Here is a 25,229-nt window from a genome sequence, read left to right as displayed (position 1 = left end):
ATTCACTTAAAAATAGATTGTAACCACCCTGTAATTTTTATACTGCTTGAAAAATTTTGCTGGATATAAAAGCGCTTGAGAGATTCTGCTGGATATAAAAAGGGAAAATATAAAGTTAGTTAGAAGGAAGAACTCAAGAGAGACAGAAGGGATACATCTAGATGTAAGAAAAGAAACTAAGACTGGAGAGAAGATAACAGAGAGACCATAAAGAGGTGTGTGTGCGTGTGTGTTCCCTTTTTTGCCAGTCTGAGAAAGCTAAGTTTTGTCCCCTTTCGCTGGCCCCAGAGAGTTAACTTTTACTCCCTCAGATAGAAATGTCAAGTTGAGTGATTAGTCCGTGGCTCTCCTTCAGTTCCTGAGCTGCTAGAGGCTGGTCCTCATGGCAGTGATGATATGGGTGTGCCACCTGCATACTTGGTGCCTATGGAGGCTGTATCCAACAGCCTATCCCCTGAAACTGAAGTTACAGACAATCGTAAGCTGCCACTGTAGATGGTAAAGAGCCTTGTGCACACAGATAAGCACCGAAGAAGCCAGGAAAGTTAAACATACAGCTTACCTCTTTAAAGGAATGAGGTGTGAAGCTGGTCTTCCTGGAATGCTAGGAATGATGCTGTCTTACAACCTGGTGATCCTTTTCTGATGAGACATGCTCTACCCTTATCTTCCAGAATTTATGTTTTTACTTAAACATAAATTCTAAATCTTTCCTCTAAATCTTCAGCATTGTTTTGAAACCATAAACCCACTCTTATGTGTGAGTTCAATTGTGCTTTATAGTAGCCTAAGTGATTCTATGTTATCTTAGGGCCAGGCCAACCCTGACACCCACGGGTGTTTTTTACCTCAGCCAAGCCCCCTAGACCCTAAATCTTGGGCACTATCTCTGAGTCAACAGTACCCATTCTTATGAAAGAAACCAGATGTACTTTGTAAGGAATCTCATGTAAACATGTCTTCAATTGTTGTGCACTTGGGACTGAGTGAATTGTTATCTGAATACTTTTTCCAAATATGTGCTGTGCTAAAATATGGCTAAAGTAAAATGATCTGTATATTATTGTGTTGTCTTTGAATTTTTTGGCTGCTAAGAGACACTGGATTATAAAAACTGCTAGATTAAACCAATCTCTATATTTTAAAAATATCTTGACTTCAAAATTTAAGTAAAAAAAAATGTTACTTTGGGGGAGAGGTTATGCTTTTATTTCCACAGGAAATGAGAGGCTATGAATTCATTCCAGAGTTAAGGAAAATCAGGTTTGATTGAGGAAGACTCCTTGAAAAATCTGACTACAAACATAAACAAATAAACCTAGAAGAACTACATGACACATGATATATATTTTACCTGCTCAAACATAAAACAAAAATCATCTTTGGCTGACTTGTGTACAATGAAGTCTATATTTGTATTATTAATGCATATATATATATAAAGATATATATATATATGCATATATATATCTTTAAAAAGTTTATGTACACCGGGTGTGGTGACACACACATTTAATCCCAGCACCCAAAAGGCAGAAGCAGGTGAATCTCTGTGAGTTCGAGGCCAGTCTGGTCTATAATGCAAGCTCCAGGAACAGCCAAAAATACACAGAGAAACCGTGTCTTGAAAAACAACAACAACAACAACAACAAAAACAACAAAAGTTTATGTATTTTCAGAGCAAGGAGGCCAACCACCAGAAAAAAAAAATCCACGGTCCATGTGATACAGCATTTCAAAATGTCTCTGATACAGTGTCTTCAAAATTCTGCATTCAGAACAGCTTCACAGAATATTCCAATTAGGACTTAACCATAATCCTAAATTTTCTCAGGGTTTCCCAAAGATAACAGCACCCACAAACAAGAGAAGCAGTCTAGAGAACTACACCCATATTTCCAAAAGATGGGTTACAGATATTTACTATTATTTAAGGGGGGGGACTGGTTACAAGTTGTCATTATTAATGTTCAGTAAAAAAGCTGAACAAAGGAGATTAGATTCAGGGATTTTGTTCTAAAAAGAAAAGGTGGGATATAGAAATGATAGGATAAAATGGTATATTATTGAATCTACTTTAATCCAAAAATGAACTATTAATCTTAAATATTTTACATTGGTATGGATTTTGGTTTATTGATACAAATTTAAAGTTAATTTTGTTATACTGTATGTATATTTCTACTCTTGTTTAAGGAATTGTGTTTATGCAGTTAATCTAAAAATGTAATGTATAATTAAGAAATACTAGTAGTCATCTATAATAGTCAAACTTATAGGCATGTTAGGTATGCTTTCAAGGTCATACATAGGTAGATATCTTCAAACACTTCAAAGACCTAGAGAATATGGGCATTTAATATGATTAATAACCTAAGGATTTTCATGATTGTGAGACACATCTGCTCCTGACAGTACCAATCTACTTCAGAGAAGATGATGGGCATGGAGGAAACTCTGTATAGAGGTTTTTTTTTTTTAATGGAAAAAGCTAGTCATGTGGGCAAAGAACCTGCCCTTGCCTCAAACGTTGACAGTATACTGTTTAAACTGGACCAGCAGGATGCAAAAAAAAAAAGGTGACTGTCAAACTTTGCCAAGACAAGGTAGGACAGTCCTTCAAAATTCCCTCCTTCACAAGAAAGTTTGTCAGATATGCTAGGCCTGTGGGCCAAAGTTGGATACCCCAACATTGCAGGGGAACTCTGGATGACTGTCCAGGCAGCCTGATGTCTCTGTCATTAACAAACATTTCATCCTTCTGGGGTCTTTGATGGCATTAAAGACTAAATAGTTAAACTTATAGTTTTCCTTAGTTATGACAGAAATCAAATTAAGTATAAAACTTTAGATTCACCAAAATAAGATAGGTAATATTTTCTAATTTTGTCAAATACAAATAGACTGGATATTATAAATATAATTCTCACTTGATAACTGTTTTTGTTGTACTATGCTAATAAAGTTAAAACCTTCCTAATTAGACAAAAAGGGGGAAATGCTATGGAATAATACTTCTGTACACCGTAAAAATATATCACCATGATTGGTTTAATAAACAAGCTGACTGGCCAATAGCTGAACAGGATAAAGTTAATCAGGAAAGTCAAACTAAGAATGATGAGATGAGGAAGGGCAGAGTCAGAAGAGTTGCCAGCCAGGTGCAGAAGGAACAGGAGATGAACATGTCATGCTAATAAAGGTGCTGCCATGTGGCAGAGTGTTAATAAGGAATATGGGTTAACTTTAAATGTAAGAGCTAGTTAGTAATAAGCCTGAGCTATTGACTGAGCATTTGTAATATAAGCCTCAGTATGTTTACTTGAGAGTGGATGGGGGAGACAAGAAAATTCTGTCTACAATAACCCAGTTCAGAAAAGTAAGGAACTAAATTTAGCAGAAGACCAAAGGTATTCATTCTCTGAAGAGACACTGAAAAGACCTGATGTAATGTATTACAGTTTTTATTTAATAAATCATAGTTAAATCATACCTGCCATGTGCCATCATTCTACTTGCTTTACAAATATTGGCTCATTTAAGACACAGAAGCATTTTTGAAGTGATTATACATTATGCACCATGTGCATGCAGCTGCCTGGGGTGACAGGTGTTTATAAGCCATGTGATGTGGGTGCTGAGAGTTAAACCTAGGTCCTCTGTAGAAGCAGCAAGTGCTCCTAAACTACTGAGCCACTTCTCCAGCTCCAGAAGTAACAATATTATATCCATGTTCTAGATGAGAAAAATGGAGCACTAAGAAGTTACATTAATTTGCCTACGGCCACATAAATATTAAGTAAGTGGGGAGGTTGAATTTCAACTTCAAATCACTGTATTTGTTGTCATGAAAGAAGGGGTTTGTTTTGTTTTGTTTTTGGAGACAGGGTTTCTCTGTGTATCCTTAGCTATCCTGGAATTCACTCTGTAGATCAGGATGGCCTCGAACTCAGAGATCCACCTGCCTCTGTCTCCTGAGTGCTGGGATTAAAGGTGTGTGCCACTACTGTCTAACCATAAAAGTAGTTTCAAGCTGAGCTCCTGAAAATTACAGGGACTTTGAAGGGACAGACTGTGTCTTTAATTCTTAAATCCTGAACACTGCTAGGAAGAGGATAACTAAATCAGTGCATATGTGAGATTTTAAAGAGCACTCATTTTGATTTAAGACTGCTGTACTTACAAAAGTTTCTTATTGTATGCTATCTAAATTACATGCAAAGGCTGGCATGTTGATCCAATTACAATATATACTGGTAACAACAGCTGAATGCATTCTGTGTATTATGCTATGTTTGATGTTGAAAATGTATTATGTGCTAAATCTTTTAATAGAAATCCCACCAGCTTGCAAAGTGGTCTAGTTATTCTATAAATCAGTGTGGAGAATTCTCAAAAAGCTAAAAATAAATCTACCATACAGCTCATATAATCCAACTAAACCACTCCTTGGAGTCACTCGAAGGACTCAGTATCCTACTCTACAGATATTTACTTGCTCAGCCGTTCACTGTTGCTCTACTTACCATAGCTAAGAAATGGAAACAACCTAAACACCCTTCAGCCAATGAATGAATAATGAAAACGTGGTACATATACACAGTGAAATAATACTCAGCTATAAAGAAAAAAGCCATGAACCCCGCAGATCAATGGGTGGCCCTATAAAATATCATATTGAGTGAGGTAACCCAGGCCCAGAAAGACAAATGTCATATGTTCTCTGTCACTGGTGGTTCCTAGCTCCAAATCTTTAGATGTGAGAACATACCCTGGAGTCACTGCAGAAACCAGGAAAATAAAATGATACTACTGCCAGGATAGGAGGATTAGAGAACAACAGAGAGGGGAATATCAGAGTGGGCAAAAGGAGGGGCTCTAATTAGGGAAGGGGGAGGGGGAATGTAGAAGGAGGAGGGCAAAATAACAGTAGTGATGTCTGAAAAAAAAACGTAAGAAGTAGTCATATTACTATCTACCTAAAAATAGGTCTATAATGTATGAGTTTGTGTATAATTATACTTATATAGTTTAAATGAAATTTTCTCATCTGGTCAAGCAATGCTACACAAAGACCATCAAACAAAAATGCCAACATCAGGCATGAGAAGCCCTGCTTTGAGTTGTTGGTCAGAGTCGTCCAAGAGACTCCCTTACAGGCTATTTATTACAGGCTATTTATTGCAATTGTCCTTGTTTGTCTCCCAGAGGTAGAAGATTAAGTCTAAAAGGGGGAAATGCTATGGAATGCATTCAGATGCAGGGCCCACAGGCCCATAAGCTGGAACTGACCTGAAATGCCTCCTCCCCGCGTACTGGCTTTTATGGTACCAGAAGGCACCATACAAACTTCCAAAGATGGGAAGCAATCCACAGTCCTACCCAACAATGCTACCATTGACTTATGTCACTGACCAGCATGGCATGATATCCCAAAGGGTGCAGTAGTGGCAGACATACCTTGGCAGTGATTGACAGCTTTCTAATTGGACTTAAGATCCACCAAACAAGACAGAAATCATTCTTGGTACTGGAAACCTAGCCATTTCACACAGATGGTGAAATCATGGATTCTGGATGAGAACCTACAATCACCACTTTACTAAACCAGAATAATCTCTAACTACATTCTTAATATTTGTCCTTATACCCACAGGTAATTGTACTATCTTACCCCTCATCAAGGAGACTCCTCTTTGTAACAGATGGAGACCACCACAAAAAACCACAATCTATGAAAATGCAGCCTAGAGACCAGTTCCAATGAATATGGAACTGCAGCACCTAAGGTTCAGGGAACATTACAGAAGAGGGGGTAGAGAGATATTAAAAGCCAGAGGATCAGGGTGTTTGCTGTGAAACTGTGTCTCCCAGTAATGTCAGAAGCTACACTCATTAAGTCTTAAAACAGGATTGCCTAAACCAGAGCTGATAAAGACAACAACAGGAGTGCTAAAGAGGACTAGAGTGGGGTGGGGTGGGGAGGGTCAATAACACGAGGCCTCAACCCTTAAAAAAAAAAAACCCCAAAAACTACTGGCAATGAAGGAATGCTGAGAGTGGGAGAGAAATAACTGTCCTCAGGGATGAGTATACCAATTGGTTATCCAATACCAAGCAGTCAACTCTGAACACATACATACAAGGAATATATTACAAACTGAGACGGTTGTATTTATGTATTTAGGAATATGTATGCATATACATATATGTATGCAACAATAATCAATAAAAAAAGACGCCACGAATTTGAAATAGAGCACAGAGAAGTATATGAAAGGGTTTTGGGGATGGAAAGGGAGGAGATAAATGATGTAATTACATTATAGTATCAAAAATAAAAGTATTTTAAAAAAGCAACACCACGAGATAAAGGTTATTATTTCATAGTATAAACAAACCGAAGCTCAGAGAGCCTATGATCATTAATGATGTTCTTTAATCTTATTAACAATATGCTAAGAACCATGGATTTAATCCAGATCTGACTACATTCTTTGCAACAAAGTATTTGTTTACCTGATTTGTATGTGCCGTTCAAATATTTCTAGCATTAGATTAGGGTGATGATGACATACTGTATGGAACAAGAAAACTGGTGGCTGGCTAGCTAAATACTAACCTGCTTATGTAATTCAGTTGTATTATCCCATTTCCCACATGTACTAATTCCAAGCCTGGTATACAGTAGCATATCTGGCCATTAAACACATTAAGAACTGGGGCTTTAATAAAGGGTATAGTTGAAAACTCAGAATGTTCTGCAATGCAAGTGTCAGAATTTTCTCTACTGGTGTCCAATGCTATAATGCCAGTAAAGGAGGTCTGCTAACTTGTACACAAGTCAACTTTTATTCAGAAATGTTCTTACTGGAGAAAGCTATGAGAAAAGAACAGGAGATTTGCTTTGAATAACCTGGAAGGTGAATATATTGCTAACAACCAGAACTAGAGTGAAAGCCATGCAATCCTGATTTATCTCCCTTTTCCTTTCCATTGTTAATCTAATCTAATTATTAACACCATTTCCTCTACTATGAAGGATGGTCTTTTTATTCCAAAAAAGATTTACTTATGTTTCTGTGTGTGTTATGTGTATGTATGGAGATGCCTACAGAGGCCAGAAGAGGGCACTGGATCCCTGGAGCAAGAGATGCAAATGGTTGAGCCACCCGATGTGGGTGCAAAGAAGCAAACTTGGATACTCTGCCAAAAGCAGCAAGTACTTTTTGCTTCCCCTCCTTTTGTTCTTATTTAATTATTTATTTATTTACTTATTTATTTCCTGAGACAGGGTTTCTCTGCGAAGTCCTGGCTGTCCTAGAACTGTAGAACAGACTGTACTTGAACTCTGAGAGATCCGCCTGCCTCTGCCTTTTGAGTGCTAGGATTAAAGGTGTGCACCACTTCTGCACTGATTCTTTTCTTTTTCTGAGACAGCATTTCTTGATGGCCTTGGATAGCTTAGAACTCTCTAAGTGGACTAGGCTGGCCTTGAATTCAGACCCAGCTGCCTCTGCCTCCCAAATGTTAGGATTAAAGGTGCATGTCACCATGACTGTTTTTAAAAGATTTATTTATTTTTATTTTGGGTGTTATTGTTTTGCTCGTATGCATGTGTGTGTACCATGCCTATGCCTGGTGCCTCAGAAGTCAGAAGAAGGCACTGGATTCCTGGAATTGGCATTACAGATAGATATGAACCACCAGATGGTGCTGGAAATCACTTGTCATCTTTCCAGACGTTTTGCAAGTGCTCTTAATAGCTGAGCCATCTTTCTAGCTACTTACAGTTATTTTCTAAAAAGTTTGAGGTTATTCAGGAACAGCTAACATTTACTGAGCACTTACTATATACAAAATCAATGAGCTGAGTGCTGCTGTAGGTACAACTTTATCCTCACAAGCATTTTCAAGCACTAGTATTCTCTAAATCTTTGTGTGTGCACATGCACATGAGGATGCATGTGCATATGCAGGCCACTTGGCTTGCTGAGACTGGGTCTCAATGCATCTAGGGCTAAAGGAGTTGGCTCAGTTGGCTGGCTATGGAGTCCAGGAACCTGTCTCTGTGCCTCCCTCCCAGCCAGTGCTGAGATCACAAACATTTAAAAAAAAAAAAGGGGGGGGGCTGGAGAGATGGCTCAGCGGTTAAGAGCATTGCCTGCTCTTCCAAAGGTCCTGAGTTCAATTCCCAGCAACCACATGGTGGCTCACAACCATCTGTAATGAGATCTGGTGCCCTCTTCTGGCCAGCAGACATACACACAGACAGAATATTATATACATAATAAATAAATAAATAAATAAAAACATTTTACTAACACATCTCTGAGGTCTCTTTACTGTGTGTGTCATGAGACAGAGAAGCTGCTCAAGGGGAGTGAGTATAAACTCTTAGAGGCACTATAGAGACTTGCTTTTAATCTTTATACTATGCTTAGAGCTAAGGTGGACAGAAGGCACAACACTTATTAGCTGTTATGAGAGCCCACAGTATTTATTGGAGTCCATGAAAATGTTTTAATAGTTAATATTATGCAGTATTATGTTTACATAAGAATAAGTTCACTGCTATTTCAAGTTATAGAACAGAATTTTAAGCATTTTTTTTATGATAAAGGGACTTGTAAAAAAGTCATAATGTGGTACTAGCTATACCACTGGCTTTTCTTCTCTATCTTCCCCAGTTTTCTCATTTCTCATATATAATTTGCTATCTGAGTCTTTCATTGTCTTGAATGTCTCTATAATTATATTTTAAAACCAAACTGACTCCTGGAAAAGTGACAATGATTAATCACTTGAAAGTTTAATTCATCCAAGAGGATAAAGCATCATGTATGACTCATTCCCACTACTGTCCCATCTTTGTCTGCATGTAGGGGACCCTGGGGTGTGTAGGCAGCCATTTCATCTTGTCTACTGATGCACATAAGCTACACATACTACCTAATACAGAAAGTCCTTATGGTATGTCTTAACCACGAACAAGTCTTCCAAGCATCCTGAACAGTATGTTTACTCACTGTTAATTTTGAACATCAACTTGATGAGGCAATCAGACGCCCAGATATTTGGTCAAACATGAGGATATTTCTAGGTGAAATTTAATATAGGAGTTGATAAACTGACTAAAACAGGCTGCCTTCCCTGAGATGAGAGGGCTGCATCCAATTAAAGACCCAAAGAGAAGAAAAAACAAAACCTGAGAACCATAGAATTTCTGTCTAAAGATACCAGTTTTCCTGTCTTCTTACCTGAACTGTATTCTGAACACACAATACTCTCCTGGTTTTCAGGACTTCACATTCACACTAGAACTACAGCTTTTATGGTCTCCAGCTTACTGTGTATTATCTACTATGTACTTATTCCTTCTTCCTTTCCCCTCCACACACCCCATTGTTTCTACTTGTTCTATCTATACATCCATTTCCTTAAATGATACATCTCTAATTCATAAATGACACAGATTATAAAAAAGGTCTATTGGGTTAAGGATGTGGCTCAGTGGTAGAATGATCCCTAGCACAGACAAGGTCCTATTTTGAATCCCGAGTATTGTAAAAACAAACAAAACTCAGGGAGTTTCGTGTACTGAAAGTGTAGCTCGGCTTCTCAGAGGCACGAGTGGCATGGCTCCTGAGATTTTAGACTTGGCTCGTCTGCCACTTGAAATGCACATTTCTTTACAGTACCTTGTATTTAAGGCACCTGTTAAAACCTCCTCAGCTTATTTCCAATTAGTTTTTCTTTCTTGCTTATGATGAAATCCTGGTTTTTCTATTGCAACAGAACACCAAGTCTTATGTTAAAGAAATTTAAAATCCAAGTAATCTAATCTTCCACTTCAGAGGACACCTTATGCCTTACCACCATTAAATATTAAGTCAGATATCAAATACAAGCTACACTTGTATACTTATCAATCCCTAATTTCAAACTATAAAAAGAGTGACCATCGTAATATTTACCGTGCTCTGAAAAAGATAATTAGTTCCCTCTGCACAGTTTCTGGACAAATCTAACACAATACTTCTACTTGGTTTAAAGGCCAGAATGACAAATTTTCTGAGGGTGAAACAGTAAAAACAACAACAATAACAACAAAACCAATTCACCAAATACTTAGTAAACAAAGATTCATAAGGTCAAAATCTTAAATCTTACTACCTGGTTTTTTTTAAAGATTTACTTACTTACTATCATTTTATGTATACGGGTACTTTGTCTGCATGCACATCTGCACACCAGAAGAGGGCATTAAATAGTTGTGAGCTGTCATGTGGTTGCTGGAAACTGAAGCCAGGTCCTCTGGAAGAGGAGACAGTGCTCTTCATGGCCGAGGCATCTCTCCAACACTATTTTTTTTTAATGTTTTTATTTTGTGTATGTGTGACTTATGTATACTTAATAAGTACAGGTGCTGAGGGAGTCCAGAGACGTGGGATCCCTCTGGAACTGGAGTGACAGGCAGTTGTGGGTCACTTGGCACGGATGCTGGGGGATTGGATTCGTGTACTCCAGAAGAGCAGCTCTCTCAACTGCTGAGCCATCTTTCCAGCCCCTATACCCTTCATTCTTAAAGGTTTCGGTAATAGCAGCTGGATGGCTACTAACAAAAAATAACTTCATGGCCTACCTTCTAGAAGAAAACCTAGTGTTTACCAATGACCTAAATTCTCAAGTAAAGTTCTGAGTACTATTTAGTTTTACAAAAGCTCAGTGTTAAATCAATGCTTTATGTTATAAACTCTTTTGCTGAAAAGGCTCCTTGGCCATTTAATCAAGACTCCTGGCCAGGTGTGGTGGCTGGCGCTTGCAACCCAGCACTTAGAAGACTGATAAGGAAAGCTGCCACAGCTGGGAGACATTTTAAGAAAAACATTAACGAATATAATCCTCCCTCAAAGGGCAAGATTAGGACTAAAGTACGTTTTCAGCAGAACCTGAAGTCCAGGGAGCAAAGTCCAGGCCAGCTTCCTTCAGAACAGTAGGCCAGGAAAGTCACTGTCTGATCTGTACGTACTGACCTGTCTACTAGGCTAACCCATTTCCACTCGGCCGCCTTCACAGCGGCTTCAGTCTTTGCTCTCCCACTCGACGTCTACCTCTAAAATTCTGCAGGTCCCATTCCCCATTTATCAAAGTATGAAGCCTGGCCCAAAAGATTTCAGCAAACTTTATATTTTTGCTATTTCTATGTAATTTACATTTTAACAAAACAAAATTCTCTTTCTGTACGTTTTCCACTCATTATCCCAAACCATAAAGCTTTCACGAGACTGTCAAGATGCAACATCACATGTCTTATTCCACTGAAGCCCATACATGATACATGTATGTGTGTATATACACATTCAACTATTAAATTATATATAAACAAATTCAACATGTATGATGCAAGAAATTTCCATTTGAAGTGGTTATACTTTTAAAAACTCATGATCTGATGTTAAAAGTTCTCAGACTACAAATTAAAGATAAAGATCATCCAGTACCACTGTCACCCTATACTTCACTGCAGGGAAACTAAATAGGGAAAGGGTTAGGTCAAAGCAATAGTCTTCATTTTGTATTAAAATTAGTTAATTCGCTGTTAGAATATAAGGCTTTCCTCAATGATAAATTATTAAGCAGTAATACCATACACTAGCCAAATCGTGCAATAACTGAACTGGCAAACAAACTACTCAGATACTCAGAGTCCAGAAAAAGTGAGAAGCTCTGAGTGTCAACTGGTCACACCACATGTATCAAAGCTGTCAAAGCAGTGAAGCAGAATCTTTTCAGTTAACAGACTTCGGAGACAGCTCTAGTTGAAAATGGATTTCTTAGCAAGAGACAACTGCAAAACCAACAGACAGAGCTACTGTGAGAAAGAAGCCTGTGGACAAGATGCCCACATCAATCACCACTGTAAAGAGGAGACTTTTTTCCTCACGACTTGGTCTGACTAATGGTAAGAACTAGTACAGAGAACAACTCAGGATTGGGAACAGTGATACCAAACTACAACTACAGGGGATGTTTTAGGTCAAAATAAATATTAATGAATCTTTTATGAAAGCATATGAACAAGAAAGAATTGCAGACAGGTGTTGAGTGGTAAAGATACTCTCCCTGATACATCTACTCCTTAAGAATTGCTATAAACAAAACAAAAACCACATATACACACAAGCAAGAAACTATAAATAAATTACTATAACCACAATAAGATAAGCCACAGTTACTTCTTCTTCTAGGGCTAAACCTTAATTTATCTTATGCGAGATCTTTTTGTGGCTGTTAAATTATGAGGTTTCAAATCCCATTAACTCTCTCCTGTAATCAAAACTGTACTTTAATTTTTAAGGGACATAGTTAAATGACCTTTTTTAAACTCTAAAGTTAAAAAAAAGACAACCTTCTTTAAAAATCACTGTAAAGATAAAAACTGAAGGAAAATGGCTAATATTTAAAACAAACATTATTAATAAATAATTTAAATTGATGCATTTCTGTTAACTAAGAAATTCCCCATGATAGCAATTTTACAACTTTCAAAGGTTGTGAAAACTCTAATCTCTAAATCAGGCCAGCAAATATCATATTTCATATAGAAACCCCTTTAGCAGGTATTTAGTTAATTTTTTAAAGTTGTATTAGAAGTTTCCCTGGCAATTAACACGCTATTAAAAATAGAGGAAATTAGTAAATACCTGAACTGAAGTGGCTGAATCCTGCAAATGGCCACTAGCAACTGTTCCTTTGGAAGTGGCTAAAGGGATGCTGTGCATCTTAGGGGTTCCCAGAGCATCAATGTTTTCATCTGTCCTATGTGACTGCCAGACTTCCTTTCGATGCTGGGATTCAGGAGCCTGCTGGTCTCCAAAGGCAGCCCAAGAACAACCATCTTTTTGTTCATCCTCAAAAGCATTCCAGTCTGTAGCTTGGCTAGGACCAGCTGAACTGAAGTCAGCAAAGTCATCGGAGTCCTGAAAAGCACTACTGCTGTCTTGAGTATTTGGCACAGAATCAAAATCTCCAAATTCACTGTCTTGACCATTTTTCAGTTTTGAGTCAGGTTCACTGTCTTTTCCAGCAGACTTTCCTGCCAACTGATTTTCCTCTGACAAACTACCAGAGGTCTGTTTTAGGTTGGATTCAGTAAATATCATTTCCTCTTGGCAAGAAGCAGCATTTGTATCCTCAAATTCTCCAAAATCATCACCTGGCTCACTAAAATGAAGGAAATGTTCCGAGGTCTCTTCGAAAGTGACATCACTCATTGAGTCTTGAGTACAACTAACAAAAGGAGGAGTGGCGCCACTGGCCGTACCAAAGTCGCCAAAATCATCTTCATTGGTATCGTGGCAAACTGCAAAGTGGTTACCACTGTCACCATTTTTTATGCTTGCAGCCGAATCATCCAAAATATTTTCCTCTGTGAGATCAAGGTTCAGGCTTTTGGAATTAGTAAACTTTCTATTTTCTTCTTTGGAAGAATCAATTTCACTAACATCAGAAGTTTTAATAGAATCCATGCACAGGTCAGCACATTTAGAAGCAAATAAATAATTTTCCTCAGTTTTACACTGGTCCCGCCTAATGCCTTCTGAATTTTCAGTTGAATCTACCAAGTTCCAAGCCTCAGACTGAATTCTTGAATTTAAAAATTCATCTTGTCGCAGTGTTTGAAGGTCTTGTTTTTCAACATGGAGATCTCTGTCAGTTATTACATGGACCTCTGAAACACAGACTTGATGTTCTCCATCAGTAACTCCTTCATCCTCAAAGCTTCTACCCACAGACACGCCCTTCCTAGAGTTCAGTTCGTTGACTCTGTTGACTCTGCTGTTTTCCTGGATGGTCAGTGCATCACCATCATTTAAAACTGCACATTCTACTTCTTCTAGTTGTATCCTTTCTGTTTGGGAAAAGGCAGCAAAATCCGCAAATTCCTTAGCAGGACTAGATACAGACTCTAAACCACACTCCGTGCCACAAGGGCTGTGAGGTTTCAATCTCCTTGAATCAGCCACGTTGTCCAGGTCTTCTGTTCCCTGAGGATTTACAGTTTCTAAACCTGCAAACCCGTTTGTTAGAATTTCCAGGCAAGGTGGCTTTTCACCATTGCAGCTCTCTAACTGCTTGGTTTGATGAACAATGTTTCTATCAGTTCTAAAATCTCCTGGAGAGGAACTTCTGGGTTGTCCAGTGTTTGGTCCCGGTATCACTACTTTATTTAAATCTCCCAGGCTTTCCATGCCATCGATGGAAGTCTCTAAAATTTTAGATGGAATCATTTCTTTGCTGGTGGTAGAAAGTACAACATCAGATTGACTTTTCAGAGCAGCAGAAAGTTCAGCAGTGATATCCTTATCATTACCATTTTTAACAGACTTAAAGCTTGTAAGGCTATCTACATTTTCTGAGTAATCGTGAATTGGCATAAAATGGTTTGAAGGTACAAAGTCCTCCTTAGGACGAGTATAATCTGGTGCATCAAAATCAACAAACCCTACACCAGAAGGGCTGACTTCTGAAAATCCACCAAATTCCCCAAATTCATCCTCATCGTCATCCTCTGCTCCATTGTCTAGCGGTGGGGGAGATGAAGAATACATTCGAATGATGTCTGGCTCCATTGTCTAGTAGCTTTCCAATAATTAATTTATGCCTAAAAAAAGAAAAATCATTTTTTGTTGTTGAGAAGAGATGAGATATAACAGATATTTCAAGCTACTTTAAGAACAGGATAGTTATCTGGGCATGGTAACTTAGGAAGTGCACACAGGACGCCTAACGTCACCCTCAGATACACGGCTAGTCAATCTGGGCATTGATTTCAAAATACCAAACAAACCAAACCCACTACCACCAAAACCATGAAGAATACTGTTCTGCTCTGTGTATGCGTGTGTGTGCAAATACAGGTGCATGTGTGCTTCTGGGTGCAATTCATGCATTGTTACTTAGACTCCACCCACCTTTTTGTTTTTGAGACCTGGCCTCTAACTAGTCTAGAATTTGCCAAGCAGTTAGCTACCTGGCCAGCATCAGAAACACCTGTCTCCAGCTCCAACTGACTTTTTTTTTATGCCCTTGGGTTCTGGTGATAAAATTCAGGTTCTTGTGTTTTGGCCAGCACTATGTTTCTGTTAGGTAAAATGTTTTTAATCTTAATTTTAGCATTTATTACTAGGGGCATTTGGCAAAACAATGAAAATTTGGGATTTCAGAGAATCTTTTTCTTTTCTTTCTTCCCGCCCCCCCACCCCCACCCCAAGACAGGTTTCTCTGTATAGCTTTGAATATCCTGGAAAGCTCCTGAAGACCAGGATGGCCTCAAACTGAGAGCTCCTCCTGTCTCTGCCTTCCAAGTACTGGGATTAATTAAGGGCGCGTATTACTAACACCAAGCTGTGATTTCAGAGAATCTTGAACATATACTTATAAAAGTACACCTATAAAATTTTCTCTCAGGTACTCTCCTATCTCTTAAAAATTCTTGTTCAAATTTACTGGGGACTCAGTGTTTGCCTAATAGATCTGTATAAGTTCTCTCTCTCTCTCTCTCTCTCTCTCTCTCTCTCTCTCTCTGTGTGTGTGTTTACATACATGTGTGTGTGTAAAACATTATGTATATAATTATTTTATCTCTAATAACTGCTATTAATTATGTTCTTCATTTTGCTTTCCAATGTTTATTTCTGGTTCAAGTTGACTTTTGGATAACTTTTTTTAAATAAGTAAATAGAATCTCCTTCCCAAGAATGTAGCATTTTTTAAAGATTTATTTATTTATTATGTATAGGTGTTCTGCCTGCATATCAGAAGAGGGCGCCAGATCTCATTACAGATGGTTGTGAGTTACCATGTGGTTGCTGGGAAATGAACTCAGGACCTCTGGAAGAGCAGACAGCGCTCTTAACCTCCGAGCCATTTCTCCAGCCAACTTTTGGATAACTTTTATTTATTTTTTTTTCTGAATTAGTTCAAAGCTCAGAAGATGTGAAAAACTGTAGGATTCTCATACACATACTCTACCCAGGTTCCCTTGATGATGACGCAGCCAGCAACCACAGTGCAAATGTCTTGACTTATCATGGACTATATTGTCATGGAACACATGTAGATTGCTCCAAGAACCTAAGTTTTCATTTCTTTAAGACACAACTATGCAGTAATTTGAACATCGGGTCACATAGTATGTTCAACTTCATTTAAAAAAAAAAATTGAGAAACTACTTTTTCAAATTCACTTTTATAATAACAAATCAATTTGCAATCTCCTCATCTGCAATTTTCTTATTTTGCTATCATACAAGCTTGAATTAATAAACATTTACTTTTACTGTCCTCTACTTCTGTACTTAGAAAGAACACTAAAAGAAACAAATTTAAAACTTATTTTGCTGTATAAAGATCGGAGTAAATTTATGGATATGACTTCCCATACTCATTAACTTATAGTATTTTAAGTACTTAATTCCTAAAGTAAACCTGCCAGCGCTATTTCAATCCTTTGTGTAAAGACCAATAAATGAGACCTCATATTAAAAGCAAAGGCTGGGGCTGCAGAGGTGGCACTTATTGCTCTTGCAGAGGACCCAGGTTCAATCCCCAGTACCCACACGGTAGTTTACAACTAGCCATTACTCCAGTTCCAGGGTATCTGATGCATTCTTCTGATGTCCTCGGGCACCAAGCACAAACACATGCATGTAAGCAAAACATTTCAGCAAAAACTTCATACGTAATATAAAATGAGCAATTTTTAAAAAGCAAGGATTGGGCAGGGGGGAAGATGACAAAACTATTTTATGCATAGCTCTGTGAATGAGAAAGGACAACTGTATTCTGGAGAAAGAAAGAACTCTAGGAATCAAGAAAGAGCTTACAGTGTCAGGCCCAGTGGCTCAAACCTGCAATCCAAGCATGTATAAGGTTGTAGGGGATTCTAAGTTTGGGGCCAGAATAGACTACATAGGAAATTCTAGACTCACTGGGGCCACATATCCAGTTCCTACCTAAAAAAGATGATGAAGGGTAGGGAAGGAGAAAAAGCAAATATGAGAATCAATGAAAATACACAGGAAAACTAAAAAGCATACTGGAGCAGCAGAAATACAGGCCAGCAGCCCTGGCTTCAGGGAAGGGGCCGGAAGGGAATTCAGCACAGCAGGTAGAGCTTGTTACCACAGCTTCTCTCCTCTACACAGTACTGAGGAGTGAGCTGTAGTGATATGCTGTTTGTAATATAACAAATACAGCTTGCCTGAAGATCAGAGTGCAGACCTAAGCCACTGGTGGACAGGCAGTGGTGGCATACACTTTTAATCCCAGCACTTGGAAAACAGAGGATGTTAGTTCAAGGCCACTCTGGGTTACATGAAATTAATGTAGTCTAAAAGAAAACAGAGTTGGGAGGCAGTGGATCACAGCTTTAATCCCAGCACTTGGGATCACACGTTTTTAAGCCCAGTACTAGGGAGGTAGAGACAAGATATGGCTGGTTAGAGAGAGGAATATAAGGTGACAGGAGGCGGGGCTCTGATGCAGTCTGAGGATTTGAAAGAGGTAAAAGGTCTCTCTAGTGGCCAGCTGCACTGCTTCTCTGATTTCTCAGCTTTCAACCCCTAATATCTGACTCCGGGTTTTTATTAAGAACAATTAGAATTTGTGCTATAATGAGCCCCAGGGAAAAGCTGCTCACTAAGAAGACCTCACATAAAAGTGAAAGATCATTCCCCAAAACAGATGCTCACATACAAACACAGAAAAATATTAAGAATTATGAATAAACAGAGTACTGTTTCTGACAAATTCATAACTCACCAGTAACTAAATTTAAATCTATGAAATACTGTATAAAATAAATGTAATTTTTTTTAAAAAAAGATTTATTTATGTATTGTGTATACAGTGTTCTGGCATGTATGCCTGCAGGCCAGAAGAGGGCACTAAATCTCATTACAGATGGTTGTGAGCCACCATGAGGTTGCTGGGACTTGAACTCAGGACCTTTGGAAGAACAGCCAGTGCTCTTAACCTTTAAGCCACCCCTCGAGTTCAAAATAAATATAATTATGGGCAAATAACTAAAAAGATTTATTTAAAAAATGATCAGTGAACTCAAAGAGAATAAAAGAGTTCAATAAATTAAGGAATAATTAAAAGTAAAAAAAATAAGCCAGGCTATGGTGGCACATGCCTTTAATCACAGCACTCAGGAGGCAGAGGCAGGTGGATCTCTGTGAGTTTGAGGCCAGCCTGGTTTTCACAGAAAGGACCAGAATAACCCTGACAGGTTCTGCTTAGAATGAAGTATATAAAACATTATCATTTATTATGGTGATGATGATGAATTATTATCATAGAGGATCTGAAAGAACATGTCAATAAAAGACTCTGAAAAAGAAGCCAACAGAGTCTTAGAAATGAAAATCTCAACATATCAAAAAAGTAACTCAGCTGAAAGCCTCACAAGGAACTGGAGCAAACACATCAGGGCTTAAAGACAATGTTGACAAATTATCACATTGAGACATAGGAAGGAACGATCTATAGAAAATACAAGACCTAGGAAAGGTAAGGGACCAAAATTATGAATTGGTGTAGACAAACGAACAGAAATGAAAGCAAAAAGCACAGAAAACTTATTCAAGAAAACACTAGATTTCCTAAACTTTACAGACATGCTTAGAAGAAAACCTCTCCACACCATGTCATAGTTAAAACTGCCAAAAGTACATTACAAATGAAGAATATATAAAGCTACAAAAGAGAAGTGTTGTTACTTATAAAGGAGGTCCATCAGAATACTAGAAAAATTATCAGCAGAAATTTAAAGGTTAGAAGGTGTAGAGTGCTGTATTTCAAGTCCTGAAGAAAATGACTGTCAACTAAGATTACTGTATACAGCAAGGTTATCCTTTAGAATCAAAGGTGAGATAAAGACCTCCCAAGATAATCCTAAACCAAATTCATAATCTCTAAACTATGTACAAAGAGGAGGAGGATAAATACAAACATGAAAGAAATAGTAAGATTCACCAGACTAGTAAAATAAGCCAACGAGAATTAGGAAAAAACCCAACATGACTGATCCAATAAAACACCAAACCTTTAATATGAATTTAGAGAAAAAGAAATGGGTGTAGATTAGTCAAAGTAACCCCCCCCAAATCAAAATGACAGGAGCTAGTAACATATACCTTTCAGCAATAACTGTGACTATAAATGGCCTTAATTCTCCAATTAAAAGACTGAAAATGACTTAGAGGTCAAGGACTGGTCAGCCATTAAGCCTTACATGATAGACGTGTACAAGTCCAAAAAAAAAAGATCCATCATGAATCTTTATTTATGCATTATTTTCATTATAAAATCATCATAAAGGAGGAAATAAATATGGTAGCTGAGACATTCATGTTTTGTTGGTTTGTTTGTTTGTGTAGCTTTGGCTATTCTGGAACTTGCTCTATAGACCAGGCTGGCCCCAAACTTAAGATATCCAGTTGTTTTTACCTCTGAGTGCTAGATTTAAAGGTGTGTGCTACCACTGCCTGGCCTTCTGTTAGTTTTCAAAGAAAGAAATTATAAAAGATACACACAAATCCCGTTTTCTTGCCTAGTGTCCCATGTTCTTATACCTACACATATGGCTTCTTCCTCCTTTGCTTGCTACCTTAATGCCTTAAGACATTGTTTTTCACTGAACTGGACGCTGACCTTAGCAAGGCTGGCTAGCCAGCAAGCAAACTCCTGGGATCTGCCTGTCTCTGTACCCCAATAATGGGGTTATAAGCACATATAGTCACACTTGGCTTTGTAGGTGCTAGGAATTCAATATAGATCAGGTCTAATACATTGAGCCATTTCCCCAGCTCTCAAAATGAAAATAAATAAAATTAATAAATAATAAACATTGAAAGAAATGTCTCAGCATTTAAGAACTCTGGCTAGTTCAATTTCCAGTACCTATGTTGTGTAGATCACAACCACTTGTTAGCTTCAGGGGATCTGATACCCTCTTTAGCCTCCTCAGGCACCTATAAACATATACTAATAAACACACAGGCACATAAAATACAAATAAACTTTTTTTTTTTTTGAGACAGGGTTTTTCTGTGTAGCTTTGGAGCCTGTCCTGGAACTCTCTCTGTAGACCAGGCTGGTCTTGAACTCACAGAATTCCGCCTGCCTCTGCCTCCCGAGTGCTGGGATTAAAGGTGTGCGCCACCACTGCCTGGCTACAAATAAATCTTTTTTAAAAATAAATTAAGGGGCTGGAGATGTGGCTCAACAGTTAAGAGCCCTGGATGCCCTTGCAGAAGACCTAGGTTCAATTCCCAGTACCCTCATAGTAGTTTACAACCACCTATAGCTCCAGTTCCAGCAGATCTGACACCTTATCTTCTGACCTTCTCAGGCAACAGGCACACACATCATACACATACAAAGGCAAAACATTCATATGCTAAAAAATAAAAAAGGGTATATTTAAATAAATGCATTACTCATAGAAACTATACAATGGAGGAGGAGCAGGAAGAGGAGGAAAAGAAGGAGAAGAAGAAGAAATGTAAGACGCCAAGAGTGTGATGATGGAACTTATGGTAAGTATATATTTAGGTTTTTAAAAGAAGCTATAAAAGATATTTCAAGTGAATATACCATTTACTTTCCTATGCTGGACCTTTTTTCCCCTTTTTTTTTTCAGTAAGACTGCCTTGCTATGTAGCTTAGACTGGCCTCAATTCTTCTACCTAGAAGGTTCACATATTCTATGTAAGTCTTCTACATGCTGGGAATACAGACATCAGGCACCATGCCCAGCAATATCTAATATTTAAAGAGCAATGTACGGTGTTTATAGCCGAAACTGACTGTAGCTAAACTACTGCTTTTTACATAATCTTTCACTGTTGGAAAATTGAATCATTAATTGGTTCAGGCCTATTTCAAAATCAGTTGTCAACACGAACACAAAAATGAGACCAGGGCATTTGTAACCAAGGCAACAACACAGGAAATAGTAGTTTTTCTTCCTGTCACATCTTGGCAAGGTATTCTATTCCTAAACCTGACTGGCCTTCCAGACTACAGGCATGTCTATACCTCTCAACCCGGAGTCAGCTGTTGAAAGAACAGCATTGCTCTATTTCCTCCCCAGCAGGACTGGGCTCTGGCTCATTTGCCCTTCAGAAACTTTGAGAAAGATCATGACTACTTCTAAGTTTCAGCCAACTAGCCAGGGTACAGAGGTTCATACATTCAAAGTTTTTTTAAAATTGATTTTATTAAGCTCTACATTTTTCTCTGCTCCCCTTCCTATCTCTCCACTCCCCTTCAACCCTCACCCATGGTCCCCATGCTCCCAATTTACTCAATAGATCTTGTCTTTTTCTACTTCCCATGTAGATTAGATCCATGTATGTCTCTCTTAGTGTCCTCATTGTTATTTAGGTTTTCTGGACAGTCCCAGTCTTTTATGTGTGTCCAGATCAATCCTACTTAAAAGAAGTTTTATGTTAAAATAGCAATGGTACAATGAATTTAAAAATTATATTTGATTTAAATAATCCATTGCTTTTAAATACTGAAAATATGGGTTTTTAAATATCTGCTTCTGCTTAGCAATGATGGAAAGATAAATGAACTACTTCAATGCTGTGCCTGGCATACAACACTGTTTCTTTACCCTTCCTAACAGATGGCTTACTCAGCACCATAAAATTTTCTAACCAGCCAGCTAATTTCTGTATATTACCTGAGCAAGTAAGTGGGGAGAGGGGAGGCATTCCACTTGCTATTTTCACTCCTGCTTGTTCCAAGACGTTTTAGAAGAAAGTGAACACACGGGATATTGTCTTGGCAGAACAGTGAAACCACAGTAAACACAAATAGTTGACACAAGAGTCTCATTACAGTAGCAAACGAAGTATGCCAACAGTAGTCGGGGGTGGGGGGCTCTCAGCAGGACTTCTCTACTTAGAAAAGTTTTTTATGGCAAATCACATCCTCATGAAGCTATGTCAATGGAGGTAAGGACAGTAATTGAAAATGCAAGGCAAAACTAGGAATTTGATCATGCTCCAGTGAATATATGGACAAACACAAAAGGGAATTTCCTCTTCTTGGAAGAAGAGTCACAGGGGAGGGGAGGGGACATGGGAAGACTGGGAGGTGAGCACAAAGGGGAGCATGATGTAGAGTCCCCAAATAATCAATAAAAAATAAAAAAGACTTAAGGAAAATCTTTTTTTGTTGTTGTTTTTTGCTTTTGCTTTTTGAGATAGGAAAAGTTTTGGAGCCTGTCCTGGAACTAGCTATGTAGATCAGGTTGGGCTCAAACTCACAGAGATCCTCCTGCCTCTACCTCCCGAGTGCTGGGATTAAAGGGTGTGCTACCACTGCCTGGCTAAGTAAAACCTTTTATCTAGTATTATATGTCAATATCTCTGTGAAGACATTCCCACCTACCAGACAAAATTAAATAGTTCCTTTGTTATGTTAAAAAGAAAACAAGGCAAAGTATCCCTTATGAACTATAAACCAGAAAGATCAAAGGGTTTGGGGCTTGGGAACTTGGTAAGGAAGGTGTGATGTAAAGGGGTTAGAGGAATGATCCTTAAGTCCCAGCTGTAGTCAGCCACACCTGGGGAACCTGCAGACTGGCAGCTGGGGCGAGTCCCAGCTGTAGCCAGCCACACCTGGGGAACCTGCAGACTGGCAGCTGGGGCGGCAGAGCATGCTGTGGAAGATATCTTGGTATTAATCTTTCACCAGGAAAATCTGCAACTTGCTTAAGGACTTCTGGCTTCAAGTCTGAAATGGGCATGGAAAAGAGGAGATACTGAGCCTGTAGGTTGAGATTTTTAAAATTAATAGGCAAAATGAGCTTAGGAAAGCAAAGGAGAGAAAAAAGAAAGGGGACAACAATGACCTTCAACCACTTGTCTTTTTAAAATTAGTTTTTCAAGGAGAATGATTAAACTACTAGCTAGAAAGGCTTGATTTAAAGCCACATGGCCATACAAGAACATAAAACTGCCATTACAATGTGGCAAGCAGAGGACAGACTGACTTTTCAAAATATACCAGAGCAGCTGCTTATATAGCTTTAAAGGTCTCAGGTTTGAGGTCATTCTAGGTTACATGAGATCTTGCCTCTTAAAAAATAAAAAAAAAAATACAAAAAATAAACAAAAGGAAAAAAAAACATTCAATTTGATTCAAACTCAAGAAACGGAAAAACCAAATGTTAACAACTTTCTTTTGGAAGCAAACTGGCCAGTGAAGAGGAGACAGGAGTAGGTGCTGCACAAGCATGAGGAGCTGCGTTTGGAGCCAGGTCAAAATGACTCTAATCCCAGCCCAGAAAAGAGACAAGGAGAGGCTTGCTGGTCTGCCAGTCTAGCCAATTCAATGAGCTCCAGGTGCCGTGGGAGAGTTTGTCCTAAACAGACAAACAACAAAAAAGTAAAAAAAATATAGATTAGATTTTATATTTTTTTAAAAAATAATTTACATACATATAAAACACTGAGGAAGATACTAGTGCTGCCCTCTGGCCTCACACACACACTTCCCTTACAGTACTCCTTCTGATCATATTGAGTCTTACTTTGGTGTCAGGCATTAAACAGATGAACTCCTGCCATAGGAAGTATACCAGCTTACCTCCTATTTTTCCATAGTTTTCTAAAATTTCAAAATTTTAAGAACCAGAAAAATATAACATGAGGTTAATAATGATTTCAACAAATCATTATTTTTGGATGAAGAAGTTGATTATGTCCTTAAATACTGGTTTAGGTGACTTGGCAAAGCAAACACTCTAAACTGTATGCACTAAATTCCATTCTGTTGGGCCAGGAAGATAGCTCAGTGGGTAAAGGAGCTGCTGAGCAAGCCTGGTAACCTGACAACTTGTGTTACATTAAAATTTGTCATTTCTTTTTATCAAAAGAAAACCATTACTAGAGTGAAAAGGCAGCCATTACCTATCTGGAAAAAGATATCTGCAAAACACAAAATTGTCAAATAACTCATATTCAGAAGCACAAAGATTTCCTACACATGAATGTGACACAATCCGGGAGAAAAATGCCCAACATATTTGAATAGGTATTTTACAAAAGATAACTAAATAGCGAGTAAGCACATAGAAAGTCATCAGGAAGGCTGGGTTTGGTGGCCTGGGCCTTTAAGAGGCAGGGGCAAGTGGATCTCTGCTGTGGGATAACCCTTCTATATGCTATGAATATATTTTATTATCATTGGTTAATAAAGAAGCACCTTTGGTCAATAGCCAGGCAGGATAGAGGCAGGCAGGAAATCCAAGCAAAGATACAGGGAGGAGGGTGGAGTCAGGGGAGATGTCAGCAGATTGGTAACGCCATGGCCCCATGGCAATACACAGATGAATAGAAACGGGTTAATTTAAATGTAAGAGCTAGTTAGTAATAAGCCTAAGCAATAGGTCAAACAGTTTGTAATTAATATTAAGCCTCTTGGTGATTATTTTAGAAGCGGCTATAGGACCAGGTGGGACAGAAAAGCCTTCGTTTACAGATTTCTGTGAATTCAAGCCCAGCCTGGTCTACATAGTGAGTTACAGACCAGTTGGGGCTATATAGTAAGACTATGCCTCAAAAGAACAAAGAAACAAAACAGTCATCAGGAAAATGAGCATTAACATTACAGCAAGAGGGCTGTGAGACAGCACAGCAGGTAAAGGCTCTGCCACAGCCTGGCTAGAACCCACACCAAGGTGGAAGAGAGGACTGAGTCCACACATGCACATGTAGTACACATGCCTTTCCTCCATCATACACACACACACAACTTTTGGATGGTTTGTTATTGGCAGTTAACTTTACATAGCCTAGCAAAACAAGAGAGGGCACCTAAAAGTACAAACTTTCAGAGAAGAATTAAGAGAGTTTTGTTTTTTGAAAGCACAATTATATATACTCTCTTCAACACAGGCTACAAATTTTAATGCTATTCAAGCAAACTTTCACGGTCCCCAAACTAAGTTATTATGTGGAGGTAGTGAGTGCCTTTCTTCTTAGCACTTGGGAAGCAGAGATGGAGTTCTGCCTGGTCTACACAGCAAGTTCCATGGTAGCCTAGAGATACATAGTTAGACCCTGCCTTGAAAAACACAACAACAATAACAACAACAACCAAAGACCTCTGTGTCATTTATGTATGGATGTCAGAG

The 25,229-nt window shown here is 38.4% G+C and overlaps 1 protein-coding gene across 3 annotated transcripts in view; it reads right to left on the bottom strand.

Annotated features, from left to right (window-relative positions):
- The window catches only part of Aftph (aftiphilin), a 67,014-nt gene that overhangs the window by 28,484 nt on the left and 13,301 nt on the right, over nt 1-25,229 (bottom strand). For all 3 annotated transcript variants that reach the window (XM_041669000.1, XM_041669002.1, XM_041669001.1), the window contains exon 2: nt 12,709-14,669. In XM_041669000.1, coding sequence (XP_041524934.1) covers nt 12,709-14,637 — 1,929 coding nt within the window. In that variant the 5' untranslated portion in view covers nt 14,638-14,669. The remainder of the gene's footprint in view (nt 1-12,708; nt 14,670-25,229) is intronic.

This window comes from Microtus oregoni, unplaced genomic scaffold, assembly GCF_018167655.1.
Source record: "Microtus oregoni isolate MIOR12 unplaced genomic scaffold, Mior012 000019F_ref0000042, whole genome shotgun sequence".
NCBI classification, from domain to species: Eukaryota; Metazoa; Chordata; class Mammalia; order Rodentia; family Cricetidae; genus Microtus; species Microtus oregoni.
The sequence above is the reverse complement of the archived record's forward strand: the minus strand, read 5'-3'. Positions and strand labels throughout refer to the sequence as shown.